At 45.3% G+C, this 20,202-nt stretch overlaps 1 protein-coding gene across 1 annotated transcript; it reads left to right on the top strand.

Annotated features, from left to right (window-relative positions):
- The first annotated feature begins 17,205 nt into the window (after window positions 1-17,205).
- LOC118303756 (C-X-C chemokine receptor type 1) lies at window positions 17,206-19,469 on the top strand. Its single transcript, XM_035629610.2, has 2 exons — window positions 17,206-17,361; window positions 17,910-19,469. Exon 2 carries the CDS (start codon window positions 17,912-17,914, stop codon window positions 18,983-18,985), a length of 1,074 nt encoding a protein of 357 aa, XP_035485503.1. The 5' UTR covers window positions 17,206-17,361; window positions 17,910-17,911; the 3' UTR covers window positions 18,986-19,469.
- The last annotated feature ends 733 nt before the right edge of the window (window positions 19,470-20,202 follow it).

Below are 20,202 nucleotides of genomic sequence, written 5' to 3'. Positions count from 1 at the left end.
AATTTGGTCAGCTAAGTTGTAAGAAGTTGCTAACGTGGTACTATGAAATTTGTGACCATATGTCAAACGCTGTCGCCATGGTGACGCTTTGTTCGCCATCAAATACGAATACATATTTGAGGCACTTATGATGCTTTGTTTCTCACGAAACTTGGCAGACATGTTCAGAGTGGCAAGACAATATGTCCGATATGTGTCTTTTGTCCAATTGTGTCAAAATGGCTCCATAGCGCCCCCTACAACACTTAAAAGTCAATTATCCCACCTTTAAATTTGAGGTAGAAGAACCAAATTCGGTGGGCTCATGTACCTCCCGACGACCTACGAAAAAGCCTCTTGGAGCAATTAGCTCCGCCCAACCGGAAGTCCGCCATTTTGATTTTACCTTGGCGTAAGGGGCGAACGGAAGGCGTCGTACTTTCGCGAACTCCTCCTAGACGGTTCATCGTATCTACCTCAAACTTGGGCAACGCGTAGTGGAGGCCTTCCAGATCAAACGATATCAAAAGATTTTATCTAAATCGAAAGGCGTGGCCGCGGCGAAGCGTGATTCGCCATGAACAGGAAGTTGCTCCAAATCAAAGGTACATGGTCTAATCTGATCCAAACTTCTCAGGCATGATAACAGTCCCGCCCTGAACACATCTTCATGTCAATATTGGACATAAGTCATAGCGCCACCTAATGGTGATAGGAAGTTTAAAATTGTACTTTTACGTCCTCTGCCTCGCAGGTTCACTGGAGCAACCTCAAATTTGGTCAGCTTAGTTGTGAGACATGGCTGATATGATACTGTGAAAATTTTGACCATATTTCAAATGCTGTTGCCATGGTGACGCCCTGTTCGCCATCAAATACGTTACATATTTGAGGCACTTATGATGCTTAGTTTCTCACGAAACTTGGCAGACATGTTCAGAGTGGCAAGTTGATATGTCCGATATGTGTCTTTTGTCCAATTGTGTCAAAATGGCTCCATAGCGCCCCCTACAACATTTCAAAGTCATGGCCCCAACCCTTAAATTTGACGTAGATGAACGAAATTTGGTCGGCTGGTGTATCTTCCTCCGACCTACAAAAAAGCCTCTTGGAGCCATTAGCTCCGCCCAACCGGAAGTCAGCCATTTTAGATTTTATATGACTTAACATGGAAAATCAAAGGTGTCGTACTTTTACCACCTCCTCCTTGGCCGTTAATCGAAACCACCTCAAACTTGGGCGAAGCGTAGATGAGATCTTCCCGATCAAACGACCTATAGGGTTTTATAGTCTACGACGAAAGGTGCGGGCGCAGCGGAGCGCGATTCGCCATGAAACGTGAGCTATTTTTTCACTGTGTCGGGGATGCTTCTACAGGCACGAAACACAGCACACATATTACAAACATGGACAGGTTCGATCGGACATGAGTTTTGAGTTCGGCCGTTGCAAAGCAGCTCCTTAGCGCTCCTTACAATACAGAAAAACCAAGCCACCCGAGCGTATGAAATGTCACCAGCGAACGTATCTACAGGCCGAAGTCTGTCGGTGCCACGAACTGAACCCACCAGGAAGACAGCATTTTCAAAGTGAGGACACGGGGAAGAGAAATCCGCGCGTCCCGACCGGCCGTCGCGAGACTCGGCGGACGCGTCGAGAGCGGCGACCCGCTCGTCCCCGACGGCGAGAGTGCGAGGGCCCGATCATCGCTGCTTGCAGCTTTAATTATTATTATTCTTGTTCAGACGCGGTCGCTCATTTTGCACCCTGTTCCCATATGCGAAAACGAAGGAAAATTGGCACACACGTTAAGAACTGCTCCCGCTACTCAGGCCCAGAGGCCCGGCACTGGGTGTGGCCCAGGGGCTCCACAGCGCCCCCTGGAAAAATCATCAGGTATAGGGAAAAAAATTTCGGTGTATCCTACATAAATGAAATTTGGGAGGCAGATACATCTTGTCGGACCTGACAAAAAACCTCTTGGCAAAATTTCCTATGACCAACAGGAAGTCGGCCATTTTGTGTCAAAATCCATATTTCACGTGCCATATTTTAATGAACTACTCCTACAAATTTCACATGAGCAACTTCAAATTTGTCGTGTGTCATCTAAAGACCCATGGGATGAAACGATATCAAAAGTTTGAGTGTACGTCAGAGCCCCCCGCTGTGACGGCGTGGCGAAAATGTGGCGAATTTCGATCCCTCGCCATGAAAACGGAAGTCGCTCGTAATCGAAGGTACAAGCTCCGAACGGACCCAAACTTCTCAGGCATGATAACAATCTTGCCCTGAACAGATTGCCATGTCAATATTGGACATAGGTCATAGCGCCACCTACTGGCAACAGGAAGTAACATGTGTGTACACTTTTACGCCCTCTGTCTTATAGGTTGACCACATCATCATCAAATTTGGTCAGCTAAGTTGTAAGAAATTGCTCACGTGGTACTATGAAATTGGTGACCATATGTCAAACGCTGTCGCCATGGTGACGCCTTGTTCGCCATAAAATACGAATACATATTTGAGGCACTTATGATGCTTTGTGTCTCACGAAACTTGGCAGACATGTTCAGAGTGGTAAGTGGATATGTCCGATATGTGTCTTTTGTCCAATTGTGTCAAAATGGCTCCATAGCGCCCCCTACAACACTTAAAAGTCAATTATCCCACCTTTAAATTTGACGTAGAAGAACCAAATTCGGTGGGCTCATGTACCTCCCAACGAACTACCAAAAAGCCTCTTGGAGCAATTAGCTCCGCCCAACCGGAAGTCCGCCATTTTGGATTTTACCTTGGCGTAGGTGGCGAACGGAAGGCGACGTACTTTGACGAACTCCTCCTAGGCGGTTATTCGGATCCGCCTCAAACTTTAGCAACGCGTAGAGGAGGCCTTCCGGATCAAACGATATCAAAAGATTTAGTCCACATCGAAAGGCGTGGCCGCGGTGAAGCGTGATTCGCCACGAACAGGAAGTTGCTCCAAATCAAAGGTACATGGTCTAATCTGATCCAAACTTCTCAGGCATGATAACAGTCCCGCCATAAACACATCTACATGTCAATTTTGGACATAAGTCATAGCGCCACCTAGTGGTAATAGGAAGTTTGAAATTCTTCTTTTACGTCCTGTGCCTCGCAGGTTCAATGGAGAAACCTCAAATTTGGTCAGCGTAGTTGTGAGACGTGGCTGATATTGTACTGTGAAATTTTTGACCATGTGTCAAACGCTGTTGCCATGGTGACGCACTGTTCGCCATCAAATACGGATACATGTTTGAGGCACTTGGTTTGATTTGTGTCTCACGAATCTTGGCAGGCATGTTCAGAGTGGCAAGTCAATGTGTCCGATATGTGTCTTTTGTCCAATTGTGTCAAAATGGCTCCATAGCGCCCCCTACAACATTTCAAAGTCATGGCCCCCGCCTTTAAATTTGCCGTAGATGAACGAAATTCGGTCAGCTAGTGTATCATCCTCCGACCTACAAAAAAGCCTCTTGGAGCCATTAGCTCCGCCCAACCGGAAGTCAGCCATTTTGGATTTTATATGTCTAAACATGGAAAATCAAAGGTGTCGTACTTTTATCACCTCCTCCTTGGCCGTTAATCGAAACCACCTCAAACTTGGGCGACGCGTAGATGAGATCTTCCCGATCAAACGACCTATAGGGTTTTATAGTCTACGACGAAAGGTGCGGGCACAGCGGAACGCGATTCGCCACAAAACGTGAGGTGTTCTTTCACTGTGTCGGGGATGCTTCTACAGGCACGAAACACAGCAAACGCATTACAAACGAAGACAGGTTCGATCGGACGAGAGTTTTGAGTTCGGCCGTTGCAAAGCAGCTCCTTAGCGCTCCTTACAATACAGAAAAACCAATTCACCCGCGCTTAAGAAAAATCACCGGCGAACGTATCTACAGGTCGAAGTCCGTCGGTCCCACGAACCGAACTCGCCAGGAAGACGGCATTTTGAAAGTCAGGACGCAGGGAAGAGAAATCGGCGCGTCCCGACCGGCCGTCGCGAGACTCGGCGGACGCGTGGAGAGCGGCTGCCGGCGCGTCCCCGACGGCGAGAGTGCGAGGGCCCGATCATCGCTGCTCGCAGCTTTAATTATTATTATTCTTATTCAGCATCGTTCACTCATTTTACACCCTGTTCCCATATGCGAAAACGAATGAAAATTGGCACACACGTCAGAAACTGCTCCCGCTACTCAGGCCTAGAGGCCCGGCACTGGGTGTGGCCCAGGGGCTTCACAGCGCCCCCTGGAAAAATCAGCAGGTATAGGAAAAAAAAATTTGGAGTATCCTACATAAATGAAATTTGGGAGGCAGATACATCTTGTCGGACCTGACAAAAAACCTCTTGGCAAAATTTCCTATGACCAACAGGAAGTCGGCCATTTTGTGTCAAAATCCATATTTCACGTGCCATATTTTAATGAACTACTACTACAAATTTCACATGAGCTACTTCAAATTTGTCGTGTGTCATCTAAAGACCCATGGGATGAAACGATATCAAAAGCTTGAGTGTACGTCAGAGGCCCATGCTGTGACGGCGTGGCGAAAATGTGGCGAATTTCGATCCCTCGCCATGAAAATGGAAGTCGCTCGTAATCGAAGGTACATGCTCCGATCGGACCCAAACTTCTCAGGCATGATAACAGTCTCGCCCTGAACAGATTACCATGTCAATATTGGACATAGGTCATAGCGCCACCTACTGGCAACAGGAAGTAACATGTGTCTACACTTTTAGGCCCTCTGTCTTATAGGTTGACCACATCATCGTCAAATTTGGTCAGCTAAGTTGTAAGAAGTTGCTAACGTGGTACTATGAAATTTGTGACCATATGTCAAACGCTGTCGCCATGGTGACGCCTTGTTCGCCATAAAATACGAATACATATTTGAGGCACTTATGATGCTTTGTGTCTCACGAAACTTGGCAGACATGTTCAGAGTTGCAAGTCGATATGTCCGATATGTGTCTTTTGTCCAATTGTGTCAAAATGGCTCCATAGCGCCCCCTACAAAACTTAAAAGTCAATTATCCCACCTTTAAATTTGACGTAGAAGAACCAAATTCGGTGGGCTAATGTACCTCCCGACGACCTACGAAAAAGCCTCTTGGAGCAATTAGCTCCGCCCAACCGGAAGTCCGCCATTTTGATTTTACCTTGGCGTAAGGGGCGAACGGAAGGCCTCGTACTTTCGCGAACTCCTCCTAGGCGGTTCATGGGATCCGCCTCAAACTTGGGCAACGCGTAGAGGAGGCCTTCCGGATCAAACGATATCAAAAGATTTTGTCTAAATCGAAAGGCGTGGCCGCGGTGAAGCGTGATTCGCCATGAACAGGAAGTTGCTCCAAATCAAAGGTACATGGTCTAATCTGATCCAAACTTCTCAGGCATGATAACAGTCCCGCCCTGAAAACATCTTCATGTCAATATTGGACATAAGTCATAGCGCCACCTAATGGTGATAGGAAGTTTGAAATTCTTCTTTTATGTCCTCTGCCTCGCAGGTTCACTGGAGCAACCTCAAATTTGGTCAGCTTAGTTGTGAGAGATGGCTGATATGATACTTTGAAAATTTTGACCATGTGTCAAACGCTGTTGCCATGGTGACGCCCTGTTCGCCATCAAATACGTTACATATTTGAGGCACTTATGATAATTTGTTTGTCACGAAACTTGGCAGACATGTTCAGAGTGGCAAGACAATATGTCCGATATGTGTCTTTTGTCCAATCGTGTCAAAATGGCTCCATAGCGCCCCCTACAAAACTTAAAAGTCAATTATCGCACCTTTAAATTTGACGTAGAAGAACTAAATTCGGTCGGCTCATGTACCTCTCGACGACCTACCAAAAAGCCTCTTGGAGCAATTAGCTCCGCCCAACCGGAAGTCAGCCATTTCGGATTTTACCTTGGTGTAAGCAGTGAACGGAAGGTGACGTACTTTGACGAACTCCTCCTAGGCGGTTATTCGGATCCGCCTCAAACTTGGGCAACGCGTAGAGGAGGCCTTCCGGATCAAACGATATCAAAAGATTTACTCCACATCGAAAGGCGTGGCCGCGGTGAGGCGTGATTCACCATGAACAGGAAGTTGCTCCAAATCAAAGCTACATGGTCTAATCTGATCCAAACTTCTCAGGCGTGATAACAGTCCCACCCTAAACACATCTACATGTCAATATTGGACATAAGTCATAGCGCCACCTAATGGTGATAGGAAGTTTGAAATTCTTCTTTTACGTCCTCTGCCTCGCAGGTTCACTGGAGAAACCTCAAATTTGGTCAGCTTAGTTGTGAGACATGGCTGATATTGTACTGTGAAATTTTTGACCATATGTCAAACGCTGTTGCCATGGTGACGCCCTGTTCGCATTCAAATACGTTACATATTTGAGGCACTTATGATGCTTTGTTTCTCATGAAACTTGGCAGACATGTTCAGAGTGGCAAGACAATATGTCTGATATGTGTCTTTTGTCCAACTGTGTCAAAATGGCTCCATAGCGCCCCCTACAACATTTCAAAGTCAATTCTAACGCCTTTAAATTTGACTTAGAAGAACCAAATTCGGTCGGCTCATGTACCTCCCGACGACCTACCAAAAAGCCTCTTGGAGCAATTAGCTCCGCCCAACCGGAAGTCAGCCATTTTGGATTTTACCTTGGGGTAAGCAGTGAACGAAAGGCGACGCACTTTGACGAACTCCTCCTACGGGACACGGGTAAGGGAATTTTCCACTTCGTGGCTGAGAATGAATGGGCATTTTCCTGCCATTGGTCAAAGGTCGTCACAATGGACTTGCGTCCCTGTTAGGGTGTCATATGGCTGTGACTAAGATCACGAATTGGACGCAAAGTGTGCTGAAGCCACTGCGCCTGTCGGTGGCGCTATCACTCCTTTCTGGGCTGGGGGGGGGGGGCCCCGGGTATTGCCGTTGGACACAGGGGCCCCTACCACTTCCCTAACTCGTACACCTGTCCAACTGATGGACCTTTTTGTCCACTTCATTCACTTTGTAAATTTTTGGGTGTCCGCTTCGTGGTACATTTGTCGACATTGCAGAACTTGTCATGGTAGTACAGTACGGTACAGTAAATATGTCCAATCGGAGGAATATTTGTCCACTCTGGGTAAATGGCCCCCTTTTGCCCAAAACTCGCTTGCCGACTCTGGGGCGGGGTACCAGGGGCCCCCGGGGCCCCCGGGGGCCAAAAGTCCAATTAGCCCAGAACTCACTTGCCGACATCGGGGGGGAGAGGCCTGAGGGGGGCCCCGGAGTACCAGGGGCCCCCGGGGGCCAAAAGTCCAATTAGCCCAGAACTCACTTGCCGACATCGGGGGGAGAGGCCTGAGGGGGGCCCGGGAGTACCAGGGGCCCCCGGGGGCCAAAAGTCCAATTAGCCCAGGACTCACTTGCCGACATCGGGGGGAGAGGCCTGAGGGGGGCCCGGGAGTACCAGGGGCCCCCGGGGGCCAAAAGTCCAATTATCCCAGAACTCACTTGCCGACACCGGGGGCTTTGGCACAAGGGGCCCCCGGGGGCCCCCGGGGTAGGTTGCACTTCCACCGAGTGGACATGTTCCCCCCACTGAGGAGGACTGTGCTGGCCGGGTGGAAGAGACCACCTTGCCTTTGTCCAGTTGGAATACCCTGATCTCAGCTCTAAGGTATTTTGAAGTGTACGTACACTTCGCCGCCTATTTTTAGGACCCCCGGGGAGCCGGGCAAGGGGGGGTTGGGGACGTCCACTCCGCGACATGGGCCGCTTCTTGCCACTGGACGGTTTCCGGAGCCCGCTTCCCTAGGGTGGGGAAGAGAAATCGTCGCGTCCCGACCGGCCGTCGCGAGACCCGGCGGACGCGTGGAGAGCGGCTGCCGGCGCGTCCCCGACGGCAAGAGTGCGAGGGCCCGATCATCGCTGCTCGCAGCTTTAATTATTATTATTCTTGTTCAGCATCGTTCACTCATTTTACACCCTGTTCCCATATGCGAAAACGAACGAAAATTGGCACGAACGTCAGAAACTGCTCCCGCTACTCAGGCCCAGAGGCCCGGCACTGGGTGTGGCCCAGGGGCTCCACAGCGCCCCCTGGAAAAATCATCAGGTATAGGGAAAAAAATTTCGGCATATCCTACATAAATGAAATTTGGGAGGCAGATACATCTTGTCGGGACTGACAAAAAACCTCTTGGCAAAATTTCCTATGACCAACAGGAAGTCGGCCATTTTGTGTCAAAATCCATATTTCACGTGCCATAATTTAATGAACTACTACTACAAATTTCACATGAGCAACTTCAAATTTGTCGTGTGTCATCTAAAGACCCATGGGATTAAACGATATTAAAAGCTTGAGTGTACGTCAGAGGCCCATGCTGTGACGGCGTGGCGAAAATGTGGCGAATTTTGATCCCTCGCCATGAAAACGGAAGTCGCTCGTAATCGAAGGTACAAGCTCCGATCGGACCCAAACTTCTCAGGCATGATAACAATCTTGCCCTGAACAGATTGCCATGTCAATATTGGACATAGGTCATAGCGCCACCTACTGGCAACAGGAAGTATAATGTTTTTACACTTTTACGTCCTCTGTCTTATGGGTTGACCACATCAACGTCAAATTTGGTCAGCTAAGTTGTAAGAAGTTGCTGACGTGGTGCTATGAAATTTGTGACCATGTGTCAAACGCTGTTGCCATGGTGACGCCTTGTTCGCCATAAAATACGAATACATATTTGAGGCACTTATGATGCTTTGTGTCTCACGAAACTTGGCACACATGTTCAGAGTGGTACGTGGATATGTCCGATATGTGTCTTTTGTCCAATTGTGTCAAAATGGCTCCATAGCGCCCCCTACGACACTTAAAAGTCAATTATCCCACCTTTAAATTTGACGTAGAAGAACCAAATTCGGTGGGCTCATGTACCTCCCGAAGACCTACCAAAAAGCCTCTTGGAGCAATTAGCTCCGCCCAACCGGAAGTCCGCCATTTTGATTTTACCTTGGCGTAAGGGGCGAACGGAAGGCGTCGTACTTTCGCGAACTCCTCCTAGGCGGTTCATCGGATCCACCTCAGACTTGGGCAACGCGTAGAGGAGGCCTTCCAGATCAAACGATATCAAAAGATTTTGTCTAAATTGAAAGGCGTGGCCGCGGTGAAGTGTGATTCGCCATGAACAGGAAGTTGCTCCAAATCAAAGGTACATGGTCTAATCTGATCCAAACTTCTCAGGCATGATAACAGTCCCGCCCTGAACACATCTACATGTCAATATTGGACATAAGTCATAGCGCCACCTAATGGTGATAGGAAGTTTAAAATTGTACTTTTACGACCTCTGCCTCGTAGGTTCACTGGAGCAACCTCAAATTTGGTCAGCTTAGTTGTGAGACATGGCTGATATGATACTGTGAAAATTTTGACCATGTGTCAAATGCTGTTGCCATGGTGACGCCCTGTTCGCCATCAAATACGTTACATATTTGAGGCACTTATGATGCTTTGTTTCTCACGAAACTTGGCAGACATGTTCAGAGTGGCAAGTCGATATGTCCGATATGAGTCTTTTGTCCAATTGTGTCAAAATGGCTCCATAGCGCCCCCTACAACATTTCAAAGTCATGGCCCCCGCCTTTAAATTTGACGTAGATGAACGAAATTCGGTCGGCTAATGTATCTTCCTCCGACCTACAAAAAAGCCTCTTGGAGCCATTAGCTCCGCCCAACCGGAAGTCAGCCATTTTAGATTTTATATGACTTAACATGGAAAATCAAAGGTGTCGTACTTTTACCACCTCCTCCTTGGCCGTTAATCGAAACCACCTCAAACTTGGGCGAAGCGTAGATGAGATCTTCCCGATCAAACGACCTATAGGGTTTTATAGTCTACGACAAAAGGTGCGGGCGCAGCGGAGCGCGATTCACCATGAAACGTGAGCTATTTTTTCACTGTGTCGGGGATGCTTCTACAGGCACGAAACACAGCACACACATTACAAACGAGGACAGGTTCGATCGGACATGAGTTTTGAGTTCGGCCGTTGCAAAGCAGCTCCTTAGCGCTCCTTACAACACAAAAAAACCAAGCCAACCGAGCGTATGAAATGTCACCAGCGAACGTATCTACAGGCCGAAGTCTGTCAGTGCCACGAACTGAACCCACCAGGAAGACAGCATTTTCAAAGTGAGGACACGGGGAAGAGAAATCGGCGCGTCCCGACCGGCCGTCGCGAGACTCGGCGGACGCGTGGAGAGCGGCGACCCGCTCGTCCCCGACGGCGAGAGTGCGAGGGCCCGATCATCGCTGCTCGCAGCTTTAATTATTATTATTATTCTTATTTTTCAGCATCGTTCGCTCAGTTTTCAGACTGTTCCCATACACGAAAACGAAGGAAAATTGGCACACACGTCAGAAATTCTTCCCGCTACTCAGACCCAGAGGCCTGGCACTGGGTGTGGCCATGGGGCTCCATAGCGCCCCCTTATGTAAGGGAGTCTTTTCGGGGGCATATAGTGACAGCTCTGAATCGAAGGTGCTTGGTCTGATCTGAACGAAACTTTTTAGGTATGATAAGACGACCGCCCTTAACACATCTCCATCTGAATATTGGCCATAAGTCATAGCGCCACCTACTGACAATTTCACGTGACAAATCCTACTTTTATTTCCCCTGCCTCGCAGATTCGCCCGATCAACCTCAAACTTGCTCAGTACACTTATACATATTAGACAATGTCATATAAAAAAATCTGTGACGTTTCGTCGGAAGCCGTCCGCGCGGCTATTGAAAAACTACGAGCTAACGGCTAACAAAATTGGAATCATCATAACTCAACCATATTTGGACAAATCTTTACCAGATTCCTCATGAATGATAACTGTCGCACCCTGAACAGATTCCCATGTCAATATTGGACATAAGTCATAGCGCCACCTACTGGTAACATGAAGTATGAAATTCTTCTTTTACATCCTGTGCCTTTCAGGATCATTGGATCCACTTCATATTTGGTCAGCTTAGTTGTGACACATGGCTGATGTTATACTGTGAAAATTTTTGAAACGACTCAAACGCTGTTGCCATGGTGACGCGTTGTTCGCCATAAAATCCGTTACATATTTGAGGCACTTATGATGCTTTGTTTGTCACGAAACTTGGCAGACATGTTCAGAGTGGCAAGGCGATATGTCCGATATGTGTCTTTTGTCCAATTGTGTCAAAATGGCTCCATAGCGCCCCCTAGAACACTTAAAAGTCAATTTTAACACCTTTAAATTTGACGTAGAAGAACCAAATTCGGTCGGCTCATGTACCTTCCGACGACCTACCAAAAAGCCTCTTGGAGCAATTAGCTCCGCCCAACCGGAAGTCAGCCATTTTGGATTTTACCTTGGCGTAGGTGGCGAACGGAAGGCGACGTACTTTGACAAACTCCTCCTAGGCGGTTATTCGGATCCGCCTCAAACTTTAGCAACGCGTAGAGGAGGCCTTCCGGATCAAACGATATCAAAAGATTTACTCCACATCGAAAGGCGTGGCCGCGGTGAAGCGTGATTCGCCACGAACAGGAAGTTGCTCCAAATCAAAGGTACATGGTCTAATCTGATCCAAACTTCTCAGGCATGATAACAGTCCCGCCATAAACACATCTACATGTCAATTTTGGACATAAGTCATAGCGCCACCTAATGGTAATAGGAAGTTTGAAATTCTTCTTTTACGTCCTCTGCCTCGCAGGTTCAATGGAGAAACCTCAAATTTGGTCAGCGTAGTTGTGAGACGTGGCTGACATTGTACTGTGAAATTTTTGACCATGTGTCAAACGCTGTTGCCATGGTGACGCCCTGTTCGCCATCAAATACGGATACATGTTTGAGGTACTTGAGTTGATTTGTGTCTCACGAAACTTGGCAGGCATGTTCAGAGTGGCAAGTCAATATGTCCAATATGTGTCTTTTGTCCAATTGTGTCAAAATGGCTCCATAGCGCCCCCTACAACATTTCAAAGTCACGGCCCCCGCCTTTAAATTTGACGTAGATGAACGAAATTCGGTCGGCTAGTGTATCATCCACCGACCTACAAAAAAGCCTCTTGGAGCCATTAGCTCCGCCCAACCGGAAGTCAGCCATTTTGGATTTTATATGTCTAAACATGGAAAATCAAAGGTGTCGTACTTTTACCACCTCCTCCTTGGCCGTTAAACGAAACCACCTCAAACTTGGGCGACGCGTAGATGAGACCATCCCGATCAAACTGCCCATAGGGTTTTATAGTCTACGACAAAAGGTGCGGGCACAGCGGAGCGCGATTCGCCACGAAACGTGAGGTGTTCTTTCACTGTGTCGGGGATGCTTCTACAGGCACGAAACACAGCACACGCATTACAAACACGGACAGGTTCGATCGGACATGAGTTTTGAGTTCGGCCGTTGCAAAGCAGCTCCTTAGCGCTCCTTACAATACAGAAAAAGAATGCCACCCACGCTTACGAAATATCACCGGCGAAAGTATCTCCAGGCCGAAGTCTGTCGGTGCCACGGACTGAACTCGCCAGGAAGACGGCATTTTGAAAGTGAGGACACGGGGAAGAGAAATCCGCGCGTCCCGACCGGCCGTCGCGAGACTCGGCGGACGCGTGGAGAGCGGCGACCCGCTCGTCCCCGACGGCGAGAGTGCGAGGGCCCGATCATCGCTGCTTGCAGCTTTAATTAATATTAATATTAATATCATCACTAATAATAACAACAACATAACTGCATTTTTTAATTATAACTATCAGTCTGGTAGAGATTACAGCGGCGGTTGTACAACTGTCCTCTCTCTCTCTTCTCTCCTACTGTCTCGCCTCCCACCCTCTTTCTGCCCACCTCTCCTCTCTTCCTCATTTCTCTCCTCACCCCAACCGGTCGAGACAGATGACCGCCCACAACTGAGTCTGGTTCTGTCAGAGATTTCTTCCTGTTAAAAGGGAGTTTTTTCTCTCCACCGTCGCCAAGTGCTTTGCTCATTGTAGGATTTGTTGGGTTTTCCCTGTAATATTGTAATATTGACCTCACTATGTAAAGTGCCTTGAGACAATGTATGTTGTGATATGGCGCTATACAAATAAAATTGAATTGAATTGAATAAGCAATCTTGGTAGTGTCGTTAGCGTAAGTGAGTGGCTGCTGTCCAAACACGAGTAAACATTGGAATAGAAATGTCTTACATTCTCCCAGGCTACCATCGTATCTCTCTGGCGCCGGTATGAAGGGTTCACGGGGCCGGTGATTACTCACGGGTAACGCTGGCGGAGGTGAAGAGACAGGCGGAGCAAGAGGAGTATGAGTCTGCTCCTCGTCCATACGATAAACGCTGATAGAGAGTTGGCGAAGCGTCTCCATGATGTCTTGGAGTGCCTGGGAATGTTGCCCGTGCAGTGCTCCTTGGGCGGACACTGCTTGGCGGACAGAAAAACCTGGCAAGTTAGCTTCCGTGTCTGCTGGGTCCATGTTATGGCCAGATCGTTCTGTCACAAACGATACACGGTGGAACTGGACCCAAATGCAAGACACAACACAAGATAAAATATAACGTGATTTAATGTGTAATCTAATATACAGTGCAAGGTGCATGGGGGGCGGGGGTGGCGTGTCCGGGGTCTCAGTGGTGAGAGGTGGGTGGTGGTGAGCTCTCCAGAGCGTGCAGAGTGAATTCCACAGTCCCAGTATGATACGTCGCGTTCCTCCACGTGGCTATGGCGTCCTCCTAGGGAACAAACAAATCCAACACCGTGGAGGCAGGCAGGCAGGCAGGCAGGCAGGCAGGCAGGCAGGCAGGCAGGCAGGCAGAATGATTGAGACAAGCAATGAGGGAAAACGCTCTTGCTGACTGAACGATCTGCCGACGAGTGGATCTCAGACCGGTCTTCTTATACTGAGGGGGAATGATTGGTGATGATCTTCACCTGTCGCCACCTGCGGGGAGAAGCCACGCCCACCAACACACAGACAGACAACGAGCAGGGGAGAAACATGCAGGATAACACACAGGGGAAAACAAACAATGAAACAAAAAGGGGGAGAGGAGGGCTGCCATGATACCATCATGACACAGGAACCACCAAGCAGAGCTAGCGTTGAGCATCTAACTCTGTGGAGGACACAAAAAGGACGCTGAAACCACACAGCACGACTGCTTCATCTTTCTGGACACACAAACAGCATCCCAAAGGACTATTCTTCTTCTTTTCCATGGACTTGGTAACGTAACTTGGGCATACAGCGTAGCATAACGCAATACGGCTTAGCATAGGAATGTTTAACCTTAAAAGTGTACTGCATTGATTTGAGTCAATGTGTTCACTTAATGATGTTGTTATATCTATCAATAGGTTATTTTGGTGTTAGGACCTTGTGACTAACCCTCTCTTAACCTGAAACTCTTTGTCCTGCAACAAATGGCCTTATCAAAGAAGCACATCATGTGGCCGAGCCCACACCTCTGATGCCGCCATTTTGTAGTTTCTTTGTTCACCGCCATCTTGTTTGTAGTAGTTCTTAGACCTTTGACCTTTACAACCACCTAGTCTGTGTACTCACACAGACACACAGACACACAGACACAGACAATCTCTGACTTGTATATATTTCATTTGTTAAATTAGATATTGTTGTTTCAACTTGTCTTTTAAATAAATGTTATTAAATATGCAGTCTGGTCTATTTAATGTTGCATAAGTGTGAGTATTGCCAACCTCTGACTGGTAGAACTCCAAATCCTTCAACCTCTGCTAACTACCAAGGTGGTGATTCTGGTGGTAATTATTTATTTATTTATCAATCAGAATTCCAAATTGATAGTTAGCATATTGTAAATGAGACTGAATCAATTGATTGGCTATCATTTCCCTTCCTTTGAGGAACTTTGATATTAATTAAAGTTACTATTTAATATTAACATTTTAATATTAATATTTTGTTATTTTGATAGCCATAACTGATCAATTATATTGCTTAGACAAATGGTACTTTCACCAATGTCCAGGCACAACAATGCATTATTAACATATTTACTTTTAATACTTCATGTTTAGTTTATGTAAAACCTTTGTACTTTTACTCAAGTAACAAATTGATGCAGGACTTCAACTTGTAACAGAGCAGTTTTACACAGTGGTATTGCTGTATTGTTTTATTTAAAAAAAATCTGTAGTCATGATACTGAAAATACAGTTCAACGGCATGTCGATCTACATCCTCCAAAATGATCTCCTTCTAACAAAAAGTGAACATGTCAACCTTCATGACGGATCAGGTGTACTATGGGGCCAGCTGTGTCTCTCATCTGTAAAACAAGACAAACAGGCAACGACAAAGACATACATTTGCCTTGAGCAGCATGATAGATATATGAGTGGTAGTAAAACAAAACATACAGTAGGGGTCAGACTAATTACAAGGCATGTCCAAACAAGTGTCAGTAATAGTGGCGCATGCTGTCAACACTAACACAATACAGTGTGGTTTTTACTGTCGCAGTCCATCATCCAGTAATTGTCAGGTTTTCAAAAATGTAACAAAAGGAATTGTGGTCACATTTACACCGACAATTCTTCAAAAAAATCATTTATGAAGGGAAATAGCAGCTGGTGACACAACACTGCTCATCTATTAATAAAGAGTTAAAAATCTCATTAGCAAGCATGCCAAGAGACATGCAACTCAGTTTGTTTGGGTTTTGCATTGTTGGTATGAAAAAGGAAGACATTTGAAAACCTCAGATCCTAATATCCCATATTTAATACCCACCTTTAATTTAAATTAAAAACAGACCATTCTTGTTTGGGGACTGTCCTGCTTCATGATGGAGGCTGGCAACATGACAGCACTGTCATTTACAGTAGTGGTGTGGAGCCTTGAAGTCTCCATTTACCTCCAGATACATTTAGTGGTGACAGCTGGGGGTGGGGATGGGGGGGCAGTGATACAACACATTGCTATGTTGATTACTGTAGGTTGTACCTACCAGAACATGAACAAAGTGATTTACGGAGACAAAGAGGAGACTAAGAGGACACTTAAGTGTCTAAATGCACATTTACCTTTGCAGAGAGGAGGAGAGACTCATTACTGTCGCGTCCTTATCATTTTTCAGCACATGCATGGCATAACTGTTCCACTCCAGCCCTGTTTTGGCACTAAAATGAGAAGCCAATATTAAATTAGCTGACATTTTCAGACTCAAAATGGAAACGAAAATTTATACTGAGTGTCTAGAAGTGTTTTTTCCCTTTAAATTTTAATAGAATTCAGCTAAAATAGCCAAAATCTCAGTTGGTTTTGAGTGAGAGCTCCATGTCCACAAACCATAACAATACTTCTAAAAGTGCAGAAGATTATTATTAAAATGTGTCATTGGTGAATATGTAAAACAAAAAGGTAACATTAATCTTAAAACTACACTCACAAAATCATTTATAAAAATGTCTATGAGACAAAATATGTCAAATATATTCTTCCTCCTCATCTTTAAGACTGAGAGGGAAACATAAGGACAGTTTAGCATGACAGCAGACGTATTTAACAATAGCAGATGAAAGAAGAACAGTGTAGACACAAGTGTGAGGCACCGGACTTATGCAACAGCAAGAGTGAGAATATTACAGCAGTTAATTTCCAGAAGTGTCTCAGCTTGACATTCTGACCTGCAGATTTGTAACACACCTTACCCAATACGGCAACTCTTTACCCAATGATTTCACAAAAAAATTGGTTGGCTGCTTTATTTTGTCTAATCTAACTCATTGCACTGTGTGATGCTTGTGCTGACAGAGATTTTGATTTATAATGTATTCTTGTTATTATTCAATACATATTGAGTTATCATTGCTCTTCGTTCAGGTTATTTATTTGATAATCAGTGCCAGTTGATTTCAACGTTAGCTCTGTAAGGTCCATGTTTTTAAGGATTGATTCAATTAAATAATATAATAATACAGTATGATACGTTTGTATATTGTGATTTAATATAAAATGTACATTATTACATAAATATTATATTTTATTTCAGTCTTTCAATTGTGAGAGCACAAGACAGGTGTTTCTGACAGCAGATGATTTCATGTAGCAGGAAAATTACAGCGGTTACCAATATGCCCTAGTAAGTAGCAGCAGCACGTAATCCAGCTGCCCTTAACTTGACCATGTACACCTGACGCAAACTCTTAGTGCTGACGCAGACAAACGCATGAAACAGGACATTGGGTCAGAAAAAGAAGAAAAAAAACATATTGTATCACTCATAAAAGGACGCTCTGTTTGTGAATCTGTTGTCATCACAGCTACTACGTCCAAGTGCAGGAGGTGAGTATCTGGACTACTTGGTTAACATCGGTGGAAACTACTGTAGAGGATCATACATGTAATACAAGTGAAATGTGTGTGTGTAAAGCCAGACTAAATCTGCTTTGTATAAATAAAAAGATGATTTTAGTAACTGCAAAATGCCACTTTGGCCAAATGGTAAAAAGAGGGGTATTGGTGCTACAGCCTCGTATGGTCTGTATGAGCAAACCTTGATAATAAACATGTAGTTCAGTGTTCACTTCAGTTATTTGCCATTATCTTGAAACTGTTACAGAAGTAAAACAAGTTAACTCATGCTCAATGCAACTCCCCAAATTTCGGGGAAAGAGCTGTGAAACACAAGAAGTCATAGAATTCATAATCTTTCTGTTTCTTCTGCTTTCCCACATTCTAAGTGTATTCTTTGTAATGTCTTAGTGTCAGCACTGAGGCAGAACATACAGGGCTTAGATTGTTTTCTGCAGCTCTAAATCTCAAACATCTTGAGCTGCAACAGTGTTCTTGTCTTGCAACGATACTAGTCTCATTCTGTTTTCCATCCATAGTCATGTCGATCACCTATGTCTTTCCTGACTATTACTTTTACCAACTGAATGACACTGTCCACAAGAATCAAACGCTCTACATTGATCCTGCCACGTTAACATGTGAGACGAAACCGCTGGAACCCACCGCAGCTGTGACCCTGTGTGTCATCCTCGCTGTCATCTTTTTACTGGCAATACCAGGAAACCTGTTAGTGGGGTGGGTGATCGTCACTAGCAGGAACGCCCTGACGCCATCGGACGTGTACCTGTTTCACCTGACATTAGCAGATGGTCTGATGGCCCTCGCCCTCCCATTCTGGGCCGTAGCATTGGTCCGAGGATGGATCTTTGGGGACTTCATGTGCAAACTCCTCAGCCTCATCGTTGAAGCAAACTTCTACACCAGCATCATCTTCTTGGCCTGTATCAGCGTGGACCGTTATCTTGTGATCGTGCGCGCCAGCGAGACTCTCAAGAATCGCCAGAGGATGTGCAGCCGGCTCCTCTGTGCGGCAGTCTGGGCCCTCGGCTTGGCCCTCGGCCTGCCTGCCCTTTTCAACGAAGCCTCCAGGCTCAGCAAAGACTCGCACAGGGTGATTTGCTCTGAATCCTATGACATTGGAAGTGCCAGCTCATGGAGGTTTGTCATCAACGGGTTCCGCCATATTTTTGGCTTTTTGCTCCCTCTGGGTGTCATGGTAGTCTGCTACAGCATCACCATGGCGAGGCTCATGCGCACCCGTGGGTTCCAGAAGCACCGGGCCATGAAGGTGATCGTAGCCGTGGTGATTGCATTTCTGCTGTGCTGGATGCCGTACCACATAGTCATGATGGTAGACACGCTGCTGAGGGCCGATGTGGTCCAGTTTGACTGTGCTGTGAGGATGTCAGTGAACCTGGCCTTGGTTGCAACCAACATTCTGGCTCTGCTCCACAGCTGCATCAACCCAGTCCTCTATGCATTCGTGGGGGAGAAGTTCAGGAAAAACATGATGCTGCTTTTTCATAGGAAAGTCAGAAAAGAGCTGGCGTCATCATTCAAGTTTAGCAGGTCAACCTCTCAGACCTCAGAGGGAAACAGAGCTGTTTTCTGAAACCTCCTGACCTTTTTATGTACATACCTCCCTATTCATTAAGGCTTCTTATTCGAGAAGGAATGATGCTCTCCCAAATCTTTCTCCCTTTCAGCCTGTGTAAATAGATTATACACTGATTTTAAAGACACAGCTAGTGTCACAAAATTGACAAAGCAATAAACCAAAAAAGTTTCCACTATTGAAAAATTGGATGTCAAACTTGGATTTGACATACAGCATATCGTGGATCTGTTGTGATGGGCTTATATGTATTTTCAAACAATGTACATATGGTTGTAGACCATCTTTTGTTGTGTCTCTCTTTGTTAATGTGTATATATATATATCTATGATGTATGTCATATATAAGCTTTTAAGTGTGTATATATATTGTTGTGTTTTTCAGTATAAGTAAAAAGATCTTCCCTGATATTTATTCCTGTCGACTTGTAGTTGATTCATAATCGCAGGGTCTTCCTGATCAATAAAATGATTAATCACTCATCTGCATGAATTAATTTTAATTTAACTTACAATCTCATTTTTTAAAACATCAAGGATGTCTTCAAAATGCTCAGAAATTGTTTTAAATTTGTACATGACAACTAGGCAAACTGCATCTGTTGATTAAACCCATATGATATGATCAAAAACTCCAGGACGGCAACTAATGGGTATCGTGGTGAGGTGGTTTTGAAATCAACTTTTTAAATGTTAATGCTTTTAAATTAAGCAATACTGTAGTGAGCACAGTCACACTGAATACAGGTGAAGAAAATTATTGATAATTACATACTGTTTATGTCATATGTAAACTGCAAAGACTGCGAAAATATGAACCAGGTGGATTTTCATTAAAAAATAAATTAGTAATATTATTATAAATAATGTGACGGGTCTCTTTTCTGTTTTCCAGATGATCACATCTGGATTCACTCATAGAACATCTAAATTAGCCTCTAACATTGTTAAATACATTACAAAAAAACACATAATACATAGCCTATAAACTAATAATAAAATAATATTGTATGTTATATTATAATATTGTTAACATGTTATGTATTACAATGTTGCATATAGTTTGTGTGTGTATATCTGCATGCTTTTATTCCTTCTTATGGTGATGATTATGATTATGATTATGATTATTATCATCAGCAGTAGTAGTAGTACTAGTAGCAGTAGTAGTATTACTACAGGCAAGTGGTGGTTTAAACACGCTGTAACAGTAT

Source organism: Scophthalmus maximus, chromosome 1 (assembly GCF_022379125.1).
Source record: "Scophthalmus maximus strain ysfricsl-2021 chromosome 1, ASM2237912v1, whole genome shotgun sequence".
Taxonomy (NCBI): Eukaryota; Metazoa; Chordata; class Actinopteri; order Pleuronectiformes; family Scophthalmidae; genus Scophthalmus; species Scophthalmus maximus.
This window is presented reverse-complemented; position numbering and strand designations above follow the sequence as displayed.